Here is a 20538-nt window from a genome sequence, read left to right as displayed (position 1 = left end):
CTGTTCAAAACATCGTGATCATCCGCATTTTTTCGACAGCTGTCATAACTGTTTACAATCACTACAGAGTACTTCTGTCACCTCTGTGTTACATAATAATACTTCAAATCAGATGTGCATGGCTATTGAGCAGGACATTGGCTGTACGGTCCATATATACTGTAGACATCCATTCTTTGAGGACACATAATGACACCATCATGCATCTCACATTAGTTCACCAACTTCAGTTCAAACATATACATTATTGTACTGTGCACTCTTTGAATCGCAAAATGTGGATTAACTTGTAAAAAAGGTCAACAGGATCAATCTTTCAATGAGTGAACAATAAAGTTATTCCTACTGTATGTCATTGCGTGCCTCCTGCTGTTTCTCATCGATCTGCATCTTGGTAATCGTTTTGAACAATAACTATTTTTTATAGAATTACAACTGTTGTATTGCCATATTGCTAAAAATCTGAAATACCATACTGATATTATACAAAAGTATACAGATGGGCTCTGTCTTGCATGGTAACTCACCCCGTTGCATTCAGCTTCATGGGTTAAAGCACTTCCCTGTGTGTGTGTGTGTGTGTGTGTGTGTGTGTGTGTGTGTGTGTGTGTGTGTGTGTGTGTGTGTGTGTGTGTGTGTGTGTGTGTGTGTGTGTGTGTGCGTGCGTGCGTGCGTGCGTGCGTGCGTGCGTGCGTGCGTGCGTGCGTGCGTGCGTTCCACATGGGTTGTCAGCTCTAGTCATGAGGCAAATGTCAGGCGAGGACAAGGGTGTCTTTAAACAGCGCTATTATATAAAGCACAGAATCATCATGTCGTCAATGCCCCAGGGAGGATGGAGAAAGATGGTAAGATTAAGTGGATTGAGAGAAGAAGAGAAGTGAAAGAGAAGAAGTAAGAAATAATGTTGGGGGGAAAGAAATAGTATAGGGGTAAGTCGTGTGATTATTGTCCACAACCAAGATGAGGAGAATCTAGGTATACGAGATAAATAGCTCATTTTCCTATCCTTATGCCTGCAGTCACCCTTGAGTAAGGCACTGAACCATGATCTCCTCTGTTGAGCTGCTCAGTAGCCAAAGTAGACGTCCTTGACCAAAGCAATGGCCTTAGCATTGAATAAAGGCTGCCTATGCTGCTAATATTTAGGGTTCCCGGTGTGTGCATGTACTGTTTTTTAACCCATCAAGACCTGAGTGCAAAATGTCTTCTAAATCAGTGGTTCTCAAACATTTTTTTTAAATAACAGATCTACAAGACACGCTATGAGCTTGTATATAGTCCTATCTGCTATATTTGAATAGCCACAGTATATAAAATGACACTTTCCTGGTTTTATTGGGTTAAAGTGTGCTCAGCAACCTGGTTCAAAGGACAGAGAAAAGGATGGGAAATGGAAGATCATAATAAAAGGCAATGGAGGAGTGAGAAGGGGGAAGAAGGGGGATGGGAGGACTGCTTGCCTGAGGACTTAACCCCAGCTGTCCAGGAACCACCAGAGGGTCTGGAATGGATCCCGTTACTTAAATACGTTAAATACGTATGACTCATTCTATAGTAGGATGGACAGAACACGCGTGTGAGCGGTGCGACACACGCACGACACACGCCTAAATAAATGAATTATGGTGTGTGAAAATAACAATGATATGGAAAATAAATTAGTTTTGAGGTTGACTTCAGAGACTGTGTGAGTGCAAAGTCTGCAAACACACATTTTAATTTGTTTAATTTAAATTTTCAGTTTAAGTCATGAATCATGTCAAAATCCAAATATATCAAAGTAAAAAAAACAATGCAATGCAAGATCAGTTGTCTATGTAAAAAAAAACAATGATCAGTTGTCTATGTTGTCTAAGTACGCTACCATACAGTTATGGGTACAGGTGACAGCGTCCTTTCCATATTGACTGTAATGGCAGACATGCACAGAACAATATTGCATTCATTGTTTTGCCTTTCTTTTAGCCAATCCGACCATTTGTGCGTACGTACCTCACGCAAGGGCACGCTCCAGCGGTCCTCCACCACTTCCAACACAATGTCACGTTTAGCGCACCGAGCTGGAATCGAACCCCGATCTCCAACTTGGCAGACCGGCAGGCAACAAACCACGGCAAGAGAGATAGCTCGCGCACACATCTTATGGACATGCTGCCAAATATCAAAGCAATTGTTTTACAATTGAACCCACATGCAGAGATGGCATGTGTAAGTGGTTGGTATTTCATTATTGTACAGCTGAAGCAATTAAGTATCCATGCACATGTCAAAGGAACATAACTTTCTAAAATAAAAAGTCTTGGTGCTTTCATTAACCGTTTCCCCGCCAGGATGAATTAATAACATGCCAGGATATCGCACCGTTCAACCCTTATTTTGAAGATCCAAAACACCGCGACCGGATGTTGTGTCAGCTTAATGGTGTGTGTGTTGTCTCGATGGGATGTTATTAGCTCTGTCGGCCAGCGTCTTTTCCGTTTTTTTAGACAGCTGGTGGATGGAAATTAAGCGTTTCCGGTTAATTTGCCCGGAAACGCTTGGCCCCCACGGCAGTCAGCCGCAGGGGCAAGCGTTTCCGGGAACCTGGCCGTCGCGGCATTCAGCCACTTGGGTGGAGCTTCTTTTCCATCCACCAGCTGTCTAAAAACCCGGAAAAGACGCTGGCCGAGAGAGAAAACGGCCGCGGCTGTCGGCTCAGGTCTGGAAACCCTGATTGTTTGCCTGCCCTGGACGATGAGAAGCAGTGGGCGCCATTACTGCGACCGCCAGTCCACACACACACACACACACACACACACACACACACACACACACACACACACACACACACACACACACACACACACACACACACACACACACACACACACACACACACACACACACACACACACACACACACACACACACACACACACAAGGTGCCCTTGATCAGAGTCACCCCTATCGGTTCTCAGAGATAGACTCTGCTCCAAGGCGAAAGCCCCAGTCAAAGCATTTTCTTTGAAGCTTTCTACTTATGTCTTTACTCATATCTCATTCTCTCTCTCCACCACAGGTCACTGGTGGTGAGTGTGAATGTGCTTGACACACGCATGCACACACACACAATAGCACAAATACAAGCTTGTGCTGATGCGCTTTGAGCAACACCGGCAAACAGAAACTATACGTAAAACTGAGGCTTTAGGGTTATGCTGCAATCACCCTTGCAGCGACAAAGTGACAGACTACAAGACATTTTCAATGGAAGCCAGTGACATGATACAAAAGCTAAACCTTTTTCAGCACTCTAATGATACAGTGTCAATCAATCAATCAATATGTTTTAGTTTCACCATTTTCACTATTCCTGTAATGGTGAAAGATTGTGAGGAAAATGGTGGAAAAAAAGAAAGCCAGCTCCCTGTTGTTTTTAATCCAAGCCTTTGTATTTATCTTGCTAGTCACTCCCACACGGATGCACGCGTGATGACGACAATTAGCGTGCTAAGCCAGGGGTTCTCAACGTTGTTGGCTGGGGACCCCCGGAAATGCTTTGGCCATGTCTCGCGACCCCCGCCCTGCCCCCCCTCCCCACCCCAATACAAACTGACTGCAAAAATAACCTTAATAATAGAGAAAATATATCATAAACGAATACTGAAACCAGATCATTAAGGAAAGTTTATGCATGTAGTATGTGTACTATGTAAACTCTTCATTTCCAGCCATTCAGTTACAACAATAGTTTGGGGACCCCCCAAAATAATTTGGCGACCCCCAAGGGGTCGCGACCCAGGGGTTGAGAACCCCTGTGCTAAGCAACACTTCAACAGTGACTCTGCAACAGTTTTGTAGCTTTTAAGTAAGTAAATAGCCTTGGGACCCAATGGTTCCCGAGCCATGATGGGGCCCATAGGGCAGGAGCCTACAGTATCTCCTGTTTCTGTAGCATGATGTGGCTTGATGTACTAGTACAAGTACAAGTACATCCCCCAGCCATGATGTAGCACACCCCCTGGACATGACAGGGGCTTATCCCAAATACAACTCTTGCTGAGTGCCAAACAGGAAGGCATTGGGTTCATTTGGTCTCTTTTTTATGGTCTCTGGTTTGGTATGACCCGTCCGGGGTTTGAACTCCGATCTCCACATCCACAATTAAGCAAGGCCTCAGAACAGTCAGAACTGAAGCAATACAAACGGAAAGCAGGACAAATTATTAGACATGTCACCTGGAGGAAGAGGAACCTGATAAAGACAGCTAGAGAGAGAGAGAGAGAGAGAGAGAGAGAGAGAGAGAGAGAGACAGAGAGAGATGGAGATAGAGCAAGAGGCAGACTAAGCGGAAAAGAGAGAACAAGACAGCGTCAGAGAGAGAGAGTGCATGCATATGTTCATGTGTGTCCAATCTGTCCATATGTCTATTCGCTACAGTGGATTTTGCTACACAGGGATTATGGCTAGTCAATTTATAAATATGGAGATGAAGCTGTGGTATAGCAGCAAGCCACGCCGAAAAGTCCTCCACAGCAGTGCTGCTTGACAGGCCCACGTCACTGCTTGACTGAGGAGGGAGGGAGGGTGGTCGCTAACAGGGATAAGAGAGGAGAGATAGATGACAGCAGGCAGGGTTCAATTAGTAAAAAATAACAAAAAGAGACAAACAAAACCCTGAAGGGGGTACATTTGCTTAACCACTTAAAGGGGGATGAAACCCTAGGCTACTACTGTCCATGCTTGCACATCAGTACATATGGGCTCACATAAACCTAAACCACATACATTATACAATAAGTTGGCACAAATTCTGTCTTCTACTCTGCGTCTCAGATGTGGGCTGTGGACAGTTTAGAATCTTGCCTATTGACCGTATACACACCGCTGCCATCTTGCCAGCAAGGTGGTAACTATAGGTTCCCATTGACAGCCCATTCATCCAAACAGAAAGGTCCAATCTGATTGTATTAAACAACGTCAAACTCACCAACATTGCAGCTGTACGAAAAGCTTGAATTATCCTCTTTTTATCTGCAAAGTGTTTGTTTCATAAAAATCCACTGTAGAGTAGAAATTCCTTGCAGGTGAAATTCCTTGCGGGTGATTTTTTGTTGGAGTGTTGGAGTTTGGAAGTGCTCGTTGAATATCACTCAACGGCCCATGTGTACCATGCACTGCCTTCTCCATATCTAGCCTCATACCGTTACTCTACAATCTACAATTCTCTTCTGCTTAACTGCATTACACCTCATATTGACCCAGTTCTCTGTAGGAACCAAAACAGCTTCCGTAGGAAAAGATCAACTCTTCCACAGATCTTTGCTTTAAGGAGAATCATCAAAGAAGAAAGCTTCCATATTTTTTGCAAAGCATTCGATAGCGTGAACAGGAAAGCTATGATGCATATACTGCTCAACTATGGAATACCAGAAGAAACGGTGAAAGCAATAGCAGTGATGTATTTGAACCCTGTCTGCTTTGTGCAGAGTAATTGATCGACCAACAAAGGAATTCCAGACAACCACAGGCATCTTTCAGGGTGACACACTCGCTCCTTTTCTCTTTGTCATTGCTCAGTGCTCACTGTCGTTGACTATGTCCTTATAGGCAAGCGATGGCAAGATCTGGTCGTCAAAGTCAGAAGTGGCTGACCGACCTTGACTACGTGGATGACATCGCACTGATTGCTGAACACATATCCTCTGCTCAAGAGCTTTTAACATCACTAGAAGTGTCAGCAGCCAAAGTTGGTCTATTGCTCAATGCCAAAAAGACAGAATGCCTGCTTCTGAATGAAGACTCTGTTCACCCAACCATCCACTCCATGGACGGCAGTGACATCAAAGAAACTGAGGAATTCAAATATCTTGGATCATATGTAGTCAGTAGCAGAAAGGACTTCCTGACAAGGAAATTACAGGCCTGGAGCACTTGCAATAAGCTACATCTTATATGGCAGTCAGACATCTCAAGAGCTACCAAGATCAACCTGTTCAAAGCCTGTGTGGAAAGTATCCTTTATGGTGTCGAAACATGGACAATGAATAAGGAGTTTCAGGATCGTCTTGACGGAACATACACAAGACTCCTCATGCATGTCCAGAACCTCTCATGGAAGGACCATCCCACTAAAGCTCAGATTTATGGAGGCATCCCTCCCATCTCAGTTGTTGTGGCAGAAAGAAGACTCTGCTTTGCTGGACACTGCCACAGAGCAAAAGACCAGGTCATTTTGGATATTCTGACAACCTGTTTGCCCTCCTATACCCTCTGGGAAGAGGTACAGGAGCCAGGACAAGCAGGGTGAAGAACAGCTTTTTCCCAGAGCGCAATGAGGCTCATCAATGAACAGCGCTCCCTGACAATTTTCTTTGAATGCACGTAAACTAACAAAGACAGTTGTAGGAGTGGTTTACACCACTCAAAAAGTGTGAATGGGGTTTCTAGGTGAAAGTGCTTTTTTGACGTGCCAATATCTGCCATTGAGCCCCATTATAAATTAGCCAAATTAGCATCATCATATAGCCTACATACGTATTGTGGCTCTTTTTAAATGTTTGTCTATGCTATGTCTTTAGAATGTAGACCGACGTCAGCAATTCAGTCCTGTGAATCATTCTTTAATGATTATGCCTGATGTGCTCAGTGGTGATGACTTGAGGCGAGGTTTGGGATAGAGCACAGCACAACACAGCACAGTGCTCACACTCACAGGGTGCTAAGTGGAGGGATAATACATTATTAAGTTATGCACATGGATGAATATTTCTACATGATTCTTCACTGGTGACGCTGACAACTCAAATCCAGCTCCTGGATAGCAGAGAGGACTTGTCACCAACTGTGTGTCTGTGTGTGTAGTGTACACTTACTCATTCTTACACACACACACACACACGCGCACGCACACACGCACGCACACACAAACACACAAACACAGAGTTAGGAGAGATCATCCTTTTAGGGGCCTCAAATATTTAATCCTTTCATGCGATCCTATTCTGTGATTTTACTAACTTGGGGAGTCTGACGTGATACTGCTCAACGCAGAGCTTCACATCCCCCTCTCCTCCTCTAAGCCTCCTCTTTTAATCTGATTTCTCCATTTCCTGAAGTCTATGTCCCTCCGCCTAGCGCCTAAATGTCATCTTTCTTCTTTTAACTCCCTCATTTCCTCTCTGGAAAGCATCTCGCTCACTCCCTCCTTCTCTCTCCCTCACTGCTTTCTGGACCAGTCTGTCTGGGCAAGGCTGAGTGGAGTTTATTTACCTCAAGAGTGTACATTTTTTTCCAATTTCCACACACACACACACACACACACACACACACACACACACTATACCATACTGTCTTAACAAGGGTCTCTCAGGGGTTATAATAGGCCCCCTACTTTTCCCCTCGCAATGTGAAACGGTCGGCTGTTTTTGCCGAATGTTCACAATAGGACACCAGGGAGAATGTGGTTGAGAATATAATGTTTACACCAATGGTCCTGGGAGTAGCCATGGGACATGCAGTATAAGCTGGGTCGCGCAGGGAGGGGTTGGCAGAGGGTAGATGGTAGGATGGTGAGTTACGGTATGGTCTCCCATGCTGGCATGAGCAGAACGGTATGTGCCTGCAGGGCTTAGTCGACCATGGCTAAGTGAAGGAGACTCTCCGTTAAATAATTCATTCCAATGTGAGCCTTGTGAAGACACACGCACATACACGAACGCACCCACACATGCATGGATGCGTGGGCGGGGCGCGCACAGTGAGCCGCACACGCACACGCTCACTCATGTACATATAAGTCACTGAGTAGACAATCACATGCACAGACATACATTTCTCATTCATGAGTGCAAGCAGGCGTATGCCGTCTCTCGCTCACACAAACTCACACGCGTGCCGTGCAGTCACGCACGCACACACACTGCTCACAAAGAGCAGGTTCTAATTTTACTCACTGATGAATATTAATGAGAGGATGGACAAACATTGTCTCAGACTCTAAAAGAGAACATTTTAGTGAAACAACAGAAGGCGCTTACGGCGAGGAGCATTTTAATTGTCATTGGGTTAAAGAGAAAACATCACTAACTCGAGTTTCAGCATTATCCAACAAAATGCATAGGCTACCGTCTCTCGCAGTTGCATCTTTTTTTTTGCATAATTCATCTGTAATCTTTATTTTCGCCTTCATAAAATGTTAATAATTCTTGCGTCGTCTGTACATATTTAAACTATGACTTCACCGCCGTGCCCCTGCACTGCACAACACCATCTCACAGTTTAAATACTGGTCTAAAACGTTACATCCTATATTTTGATGATCACTTGACTCATACGGCATGGAAAACAAGATAAACTCAGTACTCCTGCCCCCCCAAATATCTAATGCAGAAACACACACACACACACACACACACACACACACACACACACACACACACACACACACACACACACACACACACACACACACACACACACACACACACACACACACACACACACACACACACACACACACACACACACACACACACACACACACACACACACACACACACGAATTTATATGCACAGGTGCATGCATCAACCCACACACCTGCATTCAAACCCACAGGCAGACAACACAGCTGATTCATATCTGATGACAGCATGTTTTGATGTTTGGGGGCAACCGATTTAATACACCCTTTGTCAACAGCCAAGAGGGTGTTCACTGCGTGTGTGCACGCACGCACGCACGCGCGCACGCACGCACGCACGCACGCACGCACGCACACGCACACGCACACGTCTCTATCATGAGTTATGATAAAGACATTCTGATAGAGACATTCTGATAGAGAGTTATGATAGAATAATTAAAAACAAAATGATGGAACAAAATAACTAAATGGACCCATACAAATGTGTCTGCAATCCACAATGGTCCTGACTTACTCTCACTTTTCCTCTCCTACCTACCATCTTGCCACTTCCTTCATGCTTTTTGTGATTTTCTCGTTTTCTGATAATATTCTTTGTACAAATTGCTCTTAGTCTTGTTCACTAGTCTTAAGTCTTTTGCTCTATCTGAGTTTACCCTACTGATCAGTAGACATTTTCAGATCCTTTGCCAAACTTCAGATCTAAAAGTTAACGATTCATTGGGGAAAACGTAAAGCACTTGAGGCAGGATTTAGTACAGAAATAGCATTAGCAAAAATGATACCATTGACTTTGAGCTTTCCATTGAAACTCAAGCGATTTTTCTTTCTTTATTTGTAAAATAGGCCCCACCAACAAACTTTGGAAGGCACTTATATCCAATGAGAATGGAATATGAAACATCTGAATGATATTAAAACATTTTTTTAATCACGACACGAGTTAGGACAAAAAGCTGGCCCTCAAAAATCACACCTGTGTGAAATGAGGGGCGCTCTTATCATCATATATCATCTAATTCCAGCCAATCACAATTTGCGTCTTCACATGTTTGTGTTTACACAAACACTCAAAGCTGGCCATTCATTGTCAATGGCATTCAATGTTTGTGTTAAGAGTAAGACAATGTTTGTGTTTACACAAACCCTCAAAGCTTGACATAGGAGGGGCTAGCGCCCCTCAAACAAAAAAGGTCCTATCACACAAAGATATGGCGGCCACCTGTAGTAACTCTCCTAGGGGTCCCGGTCTCCCTGTAGAAGACCCATGTTTTAAATGTTAATATGCTTTTAACCCAGTACCCATTGTCGATGTGCGTACAGTTAGCTGAGCTCCACTCGACAGGAAACAAAAATAAACATTGAAACAACAGCAAGCACCAAGTATGACCATAGAGGCACTGAGATATAGCCTACTATACTAATGCACAGATATATTATGGCAAACACTGGCGAATTGGAATGTGTGTGTGTCCATAGTGTTGATACCTTTACAGTCTATTGATACACATACACACATACATACATACATACATGCACATGAAATCTCTCAAGCATGATTTATACTTTATTGTATGACGGAGCATCAATTGAGCACCATTCTGTCTGTCTGTCTGTGTCGCAGACACACACACAAAGCCCATACAGACACACACACAAAGCCCATACAGCAGCTGCCCATATTTTCCCGGGAAGGGGACCGGCGTGCAGGTTTCTAGCCCCTGAGAATTCCCGTTTCCGAATGATTAGAGGCGAGGCGGGCGCCGAATGAATGTGAAGCCTCTCTGAGGCAGCAGCTGTGCGGCCTCCGGCTCCAAGTGGAGCGTAAAATCAGAATAATTTCATTGTGATAATCAGCCTGCCTTTATCCCCGCTACATCCACTCGTGGAGATGGAGAGAGAAAGAAAAAGAGAGGAGTAAAAAATACAACAAAATAGAAAATGTGCACTACATGCCAGTGTGAGTTACAAATACTGTGTGCATGTTTAAATGTGAATGATGTTGATCTTATCAACTCCATAATGTGATTCATTCCCTTAAAGTACTTTACTTAGTGATTAAAGATAGGGCTACTATTAGCACCCTGCAGGTATGAGTAGTAAACAATGAATATGGCACCTGGGGTGGAATAGTGGAAATGTGGCTATTTCCATCTGGTTGTACAGTAATATTTCTAAATGCGGACCATGTCAATTCAAGAATGATTTTTTTGTCAAGCAAGGGGGAGGGTTTACCAGGCTAACTAACTCTAGTTAGTCTCACTAAGACCTATGCAATTTCAAAATAGATAATAACTGACTGACTCAGACAGCGCTGAGTTGACAGCTACGTACTCAAGTGGTAGACCTAATTGATCTCCACATTTGCCTGGAATGACAAAAACTTCTACTCATGGTCAAAAGCCTTGCTTCGAATGGATTACATTTCAAACAAAGAGAGCAACAAACCTGTCAAAGTGAATCAGAATGGTACAGTATGGAGTACAGTACAGTACAGTACAGTATGGTACAGTACAGAATGGTACGGTACGGTACAGTAGGCCTACCGCACCCAAATAGTCTGACTGAACAAGTGGGCACCCTAGACAACTGGCCACCTGGACGAGTGGCCACCAACTGGCCACCTAGATGAGTGGCCACCCGGACAACTGGCCACCTGGATGGCATGGCGTGGCGCTAGTTTAGATAATCTGCAGACCATGCGTACTTGTGTATTGTATTGAGGCCGCTAGTGCTAAATTGTCACAACGCCTGCAGATGATTTCTGCAATACATTGTATAGATTCACCACAACCAATCTATGCTACGAGATTCTATCTTCTATTTCCTGTCTATCCTCAACATCCAACAATTATTTTCAGTATCAGTTATCACTTATGGGCCGATAACCACAACTACAGTATAGCCATCAACATGTATTTGGAGGAGGTTGAGGAGTGTGTTTTGCCGGGTTATGATTCCTTTCTCTCAATGATTCCTCCATTCTTCAACATTACATAATGCACTATATGTGCGGAGACTGCGGATGCAGTGACCATCCAGGCACCTTGCTGTGCCACTTTGTGTGGTCGTAGTGTTGGAACATACAGACTGCTTGTTGCACTGGGAGTTATATATGCCATGCACCCAAATCCCAAAGTGTATACTCGTGTATACTCTTTGATGATGTTCCCATGTGACTGTGCAACCTGTTGGTCACCTCATTCCTCATTCTGTCACGACTGTGAGACACACATGAATGCACATAGACACATATGCTCCCAACCCGATTATAGCATATGGCTGGATAACTGGAAACATGTGCCTGGGAGGGAGGGGGTATTTTAAACATTAACGTATAGGGCTATTGCTATAATTAGGAATTCATGTCCCCTGAATTCAATTCAACATGGGTTGTTGATTATGTTCCTTAAAACCAATAGCCCATGAGCCCAGAGAGAGAGAGAGAGAGAGAGAGAGAGAGAGAAAGAGAGAGATCAGAGAGAGAGAGAGAGAGAGAGAGAGAGAGATCAGAGAGAGAGAGAGACTGTTTGACTCTGTTAGCTTTGACACAGATAGCTATAGCATGTGCCTGATGTCTGTCTGGGCCATGCAGATGACAGATAAAACATGACAATTAAGCAGAATGGATATACTGTACCTGGCGGTCTTCGACCAGACAGAGGCAGGGTGCATGGTTGAATTCATTCTTGGGTTGAATTAGCAGTAAATAAGTATCGATAGCCTACAAAGCCCTACATAGTCTACATTTATTAATAATCTTAAATCAACTTCTTTCCCAGACACTTTTCCCACATTTAGCCTACGTTTACATTTACATCGCACCATACTCGTTTATCACTGTGATATACATTGAAGTGGACGTTGGCACTAAGTATTTCAATCAGTTAACTTTCCGAACACACCTAGAGTGAACATGTAGCCTCGCCTGCCTGGTTGTGACTTTTAATGCTATTTGCGCCCTCCAGTGGACGCATCGTGCAATTGAACTCAACAACATCCATTACGGTACATTCGAAGGTTTAGACTTTAGAGACTGGGGAAGACTGGCCCGGTGGTGTTTTATAGCTCAAATTAAGGCTGTTTTGTAGCCGTCATTCCCCTATAAAATCATCATCCCTCCCATCTTGTGTGTGTCTCGTTTTAAGAGATTACAATTGTAGTCTAGGCTATTTGCAACAAATGAAACAAATATACCGGAGTTTCCAGTCTTCCAGATGTACAATAAACCCTTTAGAGAGCTTAGGCTATCCCATACTGTACACCACAGCATGTGCCAGCAGAGCTGCATGCACGGCCGGTTGATTGGTGAAGGATTGCTTTTCAAACTCCACGTGAGCCCCCCCACCCCCAACCGGCCCTAGCCGCCCCGCCCCCCGGGGCATCGTTTTTTATTTCATCAAGTCGTCATCATCATCATCATCAACATCATCCTTCTCCCATACTCCTCCGTTCCGCTGTGCTGCGCGCTGGAGCGGCCGTGGCGCGTCGCCTGTGCCACACTGCGTCTCCACATTTGGAGTCCCTGCGCTCGTGAAGGGAAGATTGGGAGCGCGCTTTACGCATGGTTCTAGTAGGTTTCTACACTGCTACGGTTCATTTGGTTCAGTTGTAACCTCTGTGTATTATGTAGGCTACAGGCTACAGGGGTAGTGAAAATGTGAAACCGTTTCTTGCGTGAATATAGGGGTGTCTATCGACAAAAGCCAACATCATGAAGTTGCGGATCGCCTGCCTCGTCCTGTCGCTGTTCTCTCCGCTTTGCCTCGCTATTATCCCAGGTAAGTTAACTGCATGACTGCTTGCGGTCAACATGATCAACATTTCTCTCGTACAAACTTAAACCTTGAAGAGACTGACCGGCGATAAGGCAACAGCACTTTAATCGTGCTCACGGAAATCACAGTCTAATAATGTCTATTATTAATTTCTTGATGGAGGTTTAGAGATGTGTAGGCCTACATGCATTCTCGCATTATATCCACCTTAATAACTGTTATCACGGTGCACGTTAAACCTGGCTATTCAGTCCCGTGGGATAACGTATCCAGAGACGTCCATGCGCGCTCCGTTTCTGCTGACCAGCATGGTTCTGCTGACAGAACAAAGAGGGGCAGGTGTTGGATGTCATGGCTCCAGCTGTTCCAGGTGTTGGATGTCATGGGTCCAGCTGTCAGCATCCAACCTTCCTCTCACTCAGACCCACATTTATGCTCATCAATGTCATCATGAGCACTGGTGGCCAACTCAGCGATAATAAACCGCCCATTATTTATTTTAGACTAACATCAACAATGTCTTGGGCCAGTTGCTGTAGAAGTTTGGTGACCCCCCCCCCCCCCCCCCTCCCCAGCATGCACACACACACACACACACACACACACACACACACACACACACACACACACACACACACACACACACACACACACACACACACACACACACACACACATGAATGTAAACATCAGAAAACAACAAACATGGACACACATTCACAGAGAACATATCAGGCTAGGTCTTCCATCTGCCATATTACCAACACTGGGACGATTATGGATAGACCTGTAGGTACTACAGGATGTGTTCTCCAAATAGAGCGACTGCCTATAATGCAGGAGATTGAGCAGTATTTTGCGAGCTGCATTACTTTACACTTGGACAAGCTCAAAATCCACAAGCCCATGTGGGCATGGTGGCCCCAAGCTGCCAAAACTGTTACTTTTCAGGGTTCAAATTCTGCAAGCGCTTGTGGATCTGCTACTTTTGATGCTTTTGTGTGACACTGTATACTATGATCAAGTAGGGCATTCATTTATGGGGGAAAAACACAACATTTAGAATGTGGAGATAAGAGATTTCTGCCTGACAGCAACGGTATGCAGACTTCCCCCATGTCTGACATATGAGCCATTTCTTGTTAGTGTCACAGAGTCTAGCTGTCATTTCAAAGACAGACCACCTGAGGATGAACGACTCCAAAGTGTCTTTCTAGACTAGAGCTATTGTATCCCACTCTGGTCACTTCCCGTCCATTGCCCATCATCATTGTGACCTTAGTCTCGCGTAGCCAGACAACTATTCCATGATGAAAGCATTTGGAAATTGCGAGAGTCAACAGTCTGGTAACACGAGACTATTGTGACCTATACACACAATGGTGACTCTGAAACCAAGTTTGTACGTGTGTGTGTGTGTGTGTGCGCGTGTGTGTGCGTGTGTGACTGTGTGTGTGTGTGTGTGTGTGTGTGTGTGTGTGTGTGTGCATGCGTGTGTGCGTGCAAGTGCGTGAGTGTTTTGTACTGCATGTGTGTGCATGTAGTACTGTACACGTACACCAACCCTAATTGCTATCCACATGATATTGAACAATTAGCCCAATTAGCCCAACAATTCTGCAGGGATTTGAAAATTGCTATTTGTCGAGAGCCCTGATCTCTCTCTCCCTCCCTCCCTTGCTTACTCTGTCCCTGCAGCTCCAGGCGAGTTTGTGTCCCTGGCGGAGATGGAGGGTGCCCTGCTGATGAACCTGTTCCAGGGTTACCAGCGCTGGGTCAGACCCATCCAACGCGCCAATGACACCATCAGAGTGCGATTTGGACTTAAGATCTCACAGCTGGTCGACGTGGTGAGGACACAGACTCCTGTAGCCATAGACACACATGGCATGAATTCATTGCCATAGTACTCCTAAAATACAATACAATATGTCATGAGGAAAACTTGAGAGATTATCAGTTTCCAGGACAGATTGAAAAAAAAAACAAGGTTATACGTTTAACCACTTAAACCTCATCCCTATTCTGGGGGGAACATTCACCAAAAATTGCCGATCTAAAAGCTGTGAGCTTGTAGATCTGCTATATTTGGTGAAGAGACGGTGTACTGTAGACGGAAAAAGAATGCACCAAGTAAAGTGCAAGTGACATTGATAAATTACAAATATTATCAAAGTATTCTGAGGCACCCCTGGACATGCCACAGCACCCACTTTGAGAAACCCTGCTCTATATAGTCACTGAAAAGACGTGCTGTGATTGGCCAGTAGTCACTTGAGTGGCAGCGACACAGCGTGCCTTCCGCACTTCCGCTTGACTTCTGCCTTCGTTGGAGACACACAGCTCCAATGAACTGCTGCGGCCAATGAGGCATCTACCTATTTTTTTAATATCTCTGCCTGGGACCCCCTCCAGGACCAGTCTGGGACCCCCTCCAGGACCAGTCTGGGACCCCCTCCAGGACCAGTCTGGGACCCCCTCCCCAGACCAGACTTTGAGAACCATTGCTCTATTTTGTAGTCACTATCCATGGTGCTGAATTATAATGTACCAAACAACAGACTAGCAGTACTCTCATTTCTAGCTCTGGGACCCTACACTGTAAAATCCTCAGTGTTCATTCAAATCTGCAGAGTGTACACATATGACCAAATGGACCCGTAAGGTTCCATTTCGTTCCATTTGTACACTTGTCAGTGTTACAAACCCATAAGTGTCCATTTGGTTCCTAACTATCCAATCATTCAATCAATCACATAACCGGGGACCCCCTAGAAGCCCCCTCGCGGGCCCTGGACCCCACGTTGAAAACCAATGCTTCAAACCACACAGACTCACAGCAAAGTGTTTTCTTTTATTTTTTTATGCAGGGTTCTGAAATAGATCCCTCTTTATCACCTTCTCACAGGGGCATGTCTTTAATATTTCAAAGTATCTCTTAAGATGGTTCAGGTGTTTGAGAAGAGAAAGCACAGGATGCTAATGGAATAGTCACTCTTCGTGCCTGAAATATTGATTACAAGCTAGCTTACGGATGTTGAAATTCAAGTCTTAAGTTTAATGCATGCATGCTGTGCACAGTGTGCTGTATTTGGATGTAGGAAGAAAAATAGTGCATTGTCTCTATGGCTCCGCAGGATTATTTGTGTGTGTGTGTGTGTGTGTGTGTGTGTGTGTGTGTGTGTGTGTGTGTGTGTGTGTGTGTGTGTGTGTGTGTGTGTGTGTGAGTGAGAGAGAGAGACAAAGAGAGAAAGAGACAGAGCGAGAGAGAGAGAGAGAGAGAGAGAGACAGAGACAGAGAGAGCGAAAAGGGGGCAGTATCCATCTCCCCTCATGGTTCTCCATGGCTGCTGTGCGGCTTCCGTATTCGATTATGGTTCACCTCTGCTTTGTGTGATCACCACAACATCCAACTCAGGCCGACAGCTGAGGCGATCGGCTGGCCGAGGCCAAATGACGCTTAGTTACAACTCACTCACTCTGTCCCTCTGCTCACCTCACAATGATGTCTCTATCCCTTGCTGAGTACATCCGTGTTCATCTGGGTAATTTTGTCTTCTGTCTGCCAATGGGCGAGCAGTACCAATTTCACTATGTATTTGCCTGTCTGACTATCTCTATCTGTCTTGTCTCTGTCTGACCTACAGTAACCTTTACCCCGTCTCTGGTCAAAATAAACCTGTTTTCCATCACAATCACAATGCTCCCAGCATTCTATAATTATAGATGGCCAGCTTGAACCCATCACTGCGTATGCTGTACTATCCACTAGCATTCTATAATTATAGATGGCCAGCTTGAACCCATCACGGCGTATGCTGTATACTATATCCACTTATTGTAAACAAAGGACCTGCCTTGATATTGCAATTCAACAGGCCAGGAAGAGATATTGCAGAAAATCGAATGAGAGTGAACCCAATACCACTGAAGAGGAAATTATGTCCTACCACAGACTACAAGCAATTTCAATCAAGCTACAGCATAAAAAAAAAATATATATCCATAATTGTCTCTAACCTTACTGTACCTTGTGTGCCCCCCCCCCCCCCCCTTTATTATGTCTCTCTTCCCCTTCTCTTTAGGATGAGAAGAATCAGCTGATGACTACCAATGTGTGGCTGTGGCAGGTACGTAAGACACCCAAAAAATATTTTGCTATAGGGAAAGGATGTCTATTTGTTTTTTCCAAAGAGTGCCATAATACGACTGCATCTCCTGTCACACTGTACCTTTGGACCATAACAAGTAAATACAAATGCATCGCATAACAATATTCTATTCTTTTGTTGAAAGTGTAGCCAATTATAAGTTTTGTTCACAGCGCTGATGAGCAGTGCCATGAACAAAGCAAAACATAATTCAGCCTTTTTCCACTTGCATGCAATTATATATTGTGATTATATTTGCAGTCCAATACATTGCATTTTGTTCAAATAACTAAGTGTGAAAAGATCTCTACAAAATGAGAGAAGAAATAGCCATTCTTTCACATCTTGAGAAGTTGAGAATGAACCACACGAGGAACAAGTAGTTAGTTATCCTAACATCCTTGTCATAATTATGCTGATATTTATTCAGTGGATGGGAATGTATTTCTTTGCTTTTACTTTAATCAAACTTTCATCAGGACAGACCTTCGTCTGTCCTGATGAAGGTATCATTTTATAAAATCTAATCCTAATCAAATGGATCCCATGTTTACCTTCACCAGGAATGGATTGATAACAAGCTGCGATGGAACCCGGAGGAGTATGGTGGAATTACCTCCATCAGAGTTCCCTCTGAAACCATCTGGCTTCCAGACATAGTCCTCTATGAGAAGTAAGAATCATCCTGTAATGTAATAATTGTCTGGAATGCGCTCAAATGATTTGACTGATGATAATGATCAAATGATTGCAGGAATGACATTACTGTGATGATGCCCCTTTCTTAAGTGCTGATGGTCGTTTTGAGGGCTCCCTGATGACTAAAGCCATTGTCAAGTACAATGGGGTAATCACCTGGACACCACCTGCTAGCTACAAGTCTGCCTGCACCATGGACGTTACGTTCTTCCCCTTTGACCGCCAGAACTGCTCCATGAAATTTGGTTCCTGGACCTACGATGGTAACATGGTGGACCTGGTTCTAATGGGCATCCAGGTGGACCGGAAGGACTTCTTCGACAACGGGGAATGGGAAATCCTCAGCGCAACTGGAGCCAAGGGGATCCGGAGGGATGGCTTGTATTCATACCCATTCCTCACCTACTCATTCATCCTAAAGAGGCTCCCCTTGTTCTACACACTCTTCCTCATCATCCCGTGTTTGGGTTTGTCGTTTCTCACCGTCTTGGTGTTCTACCTCCCCTCGGATGAGGGAGAGAAGTTGTCACTCTCTACCTCTGTCCTGGTTTCACTCACTGTGTTCCTCCTCGTCATAGAGGAGATCATCCCTTCTTCCTCCAAGGTCATCCCCCTGATCGGAGAGTACCTGCTCTTCATCATGATCTTCGTCACTCTCTCCATCATCGTTACCGTCTTCGTCATTAATGTGCACCACCGCTCCTCGACCACCTACCACCCCATGTCCCCTTGGGTCCGAACCCTCTTCCTCCAGAAGCTTCCGAAAATGCTCTGCATGCGAGGTCACATCGACCGTTACCACTACCCTGAGCTGGCTCCTGATAGTCCTGAGGCAAAGCCCCGGTCCTGGGGTCACAGAGGAAGCCAGAGAGGCAGCAATGGGGCCCATGGGCAGGCTACCTCCGAGGGGAAGGACGATGAAACCTGGGCTACCATGATGGAGAAAGCAACCTATTCCGTTCGCTACATCAGCAGACACATTCGCAAAGAGCACTTCATTCGTGAGGTTTGTTGCCCATGCACAGATCGATGGAATGTTGTAGAATGAGAGATCAGACGTGATGCAAATCAACTATTACAATGAAATGCTATTGACACTTTGATTGACTGAATACTTTATTAGACAAAGATGTAAACAGCACAGATGGACAGTAACACTTGGGCTAAAAGAATAACACAAAAGATACCTAGGGATTTGTTTCCATTGTGGTCCTATTCATCAACTTCATTCATTCATCAACGGAGCATACAATATTAACATTAATATAATTCATGCTATAATTACAGAGGAGGAAAGGGGTAGAAGTAAAAACGGTGGAGGCAGTGTATGTCCCCTCATATCAAGAAGATTGTATATCCCCTTGATATGAGGGGAGTGGACATACTGAATTTGCATTGTAGGATAAATAATTTATTCATAATAATCTATCTATTAAAATAGTGACATGCTTGGACACATATGGCTACATATGGACAAACATCCACTTACAAGGATGTAATCTAAAAGCAGAATTACATGCTGTAAATTCATTAGTTTAGCTTGTGATTTTAGCTCTCATACATACCATCTATATATTAAGTATTTTCCCTAACATTTCTTCCAGGTGGTACAGGATTGGAAGTTTGTGGCCCAGGTGTTGGACAGGATCTTCCTGTGGGCTTTCATCAGTGTGGCAGTACTTGGTACCATCCTTATCTTTACCCCAGCTCTAAATAAGTTCTTCAAAGTCCCTCCTACAACCACCATTGGAGAAGATCCACCTTCTAACTACTAACTAGTGGTCACATGTGTTTATTTAACCTTTTTTTGACCAGGAAACCAGGATCTCCACTCGAGATTACAAGAGTCTATTTTATGAGGGAGACCCACCAAGATAAGCACATACTGTAGCCCACCACCTCCCCATATGCAGATGAATACAGTAGCTCCTTTAGCCACTCAGGAACCTGAAAGTGCAGAATTGTTTATATATGTTGACCATTTGTATTATAATTGGTGCTACCTTTCAAATTCTACATGAGCTAAGCTATCTTATAGTTAATGGAGTCTATTGTGAATAAAAGTGTGAATAAAAATGGCTCTCACAAATTCACATCATTAAGGTATTCCTTCACCACTTCAAATTAACTGCATAGATAAATATACAAATGATGTCACAAACAATGCAAAGAGTAAGGCGAGGTTGTTTGATATTGGTCATCAGACATACATTAATGCACTAGTTATCACACCACAACCAGAAGCACAATCTATAAAACAGTGATTCAACCTGTGGGCCGGGGCCTACTGGTGGGCCGTGGGGATGTTGCAAGTGGGCGTCTGGCCTCCAAATTGGCAAAACACAGATTCTAAAGATAATATAACATTAATATAACAAAGTAATGGTATTTATTTCTTTAAAACCTTGAAAGGTGAGTTTTCATTGTGATACTATTAATGCTAATTGCTAAATAGGAACTTAAAATATACTACGTTAGTTCCATTGGTCCAAGCTGGAACACAAT

The 20538-nt window shown here is 44.1% G+C and overlaps 1 protein-coding gene and 1 long non-coding RNA gene across 2 annotated transcripts in view; one reads left to right on the top strand and one right to left on the bottom strand.

Moving 5' to 3' along the window:
- The window catches only part of LOC306923812, a 29903-nt gene extending 17590 nt beyond the window's left edge, over positions 1 to 12313 (bottom strand). The window contains exon 1 of the long non-coding RNA XR_013790106.1: positions 12046 to 12313. This is a non-coding gene — a long non-coding RNA (uncharacterized lncRNA). The remainder of the gene's footprint in view (positions 1 to 12045) is intronic.
- A 582-nt stretch (positions 12314 to 12895) lies between these two features.
- Positions 12896 to 19808, top strand: LOC306918269 (neuronal acetylcholine receptor subunit non-alpha-2-like; the record flags this gene model as incomplete). The annotated part of the gene is made up of 7 exons (XM_079496049.1): positions 12896 to 12978; positions 13093 to 13186; positions 14882 to 15033; positions 17269 to 17313; positions 17898 to 18007; positions 18124 to 19039; positions 19638 to 19808. The coding sequence occupies exons 1-7, from the start codon at positions 12970 to 12972 to the stop codon at positions 19806 to 19808; spliced, it is 1497 nt and encodes a 498-aa protein (XP_079352175.1). The 5' UTR covers positions 12896 to 12969.
- Positions 19809 to 20538: the final 730 nt, after the last annotated feature.

This window comes from Electrona antarctica, assembly GCF_951216825.1.
Source record: "Electrona antarctica genome assembly, chromosome: 1".
Taxonomy (NCBI): domain Eukaryota; kingdom Metazoa; phylum Chordata; class Actinopteri; order Myctophiformes; family Myctophidae; genus Electrona; species Electrona antarctica.
This window is presented reverse-complemented; position numbering and strand designations above follow the sequence as displayed.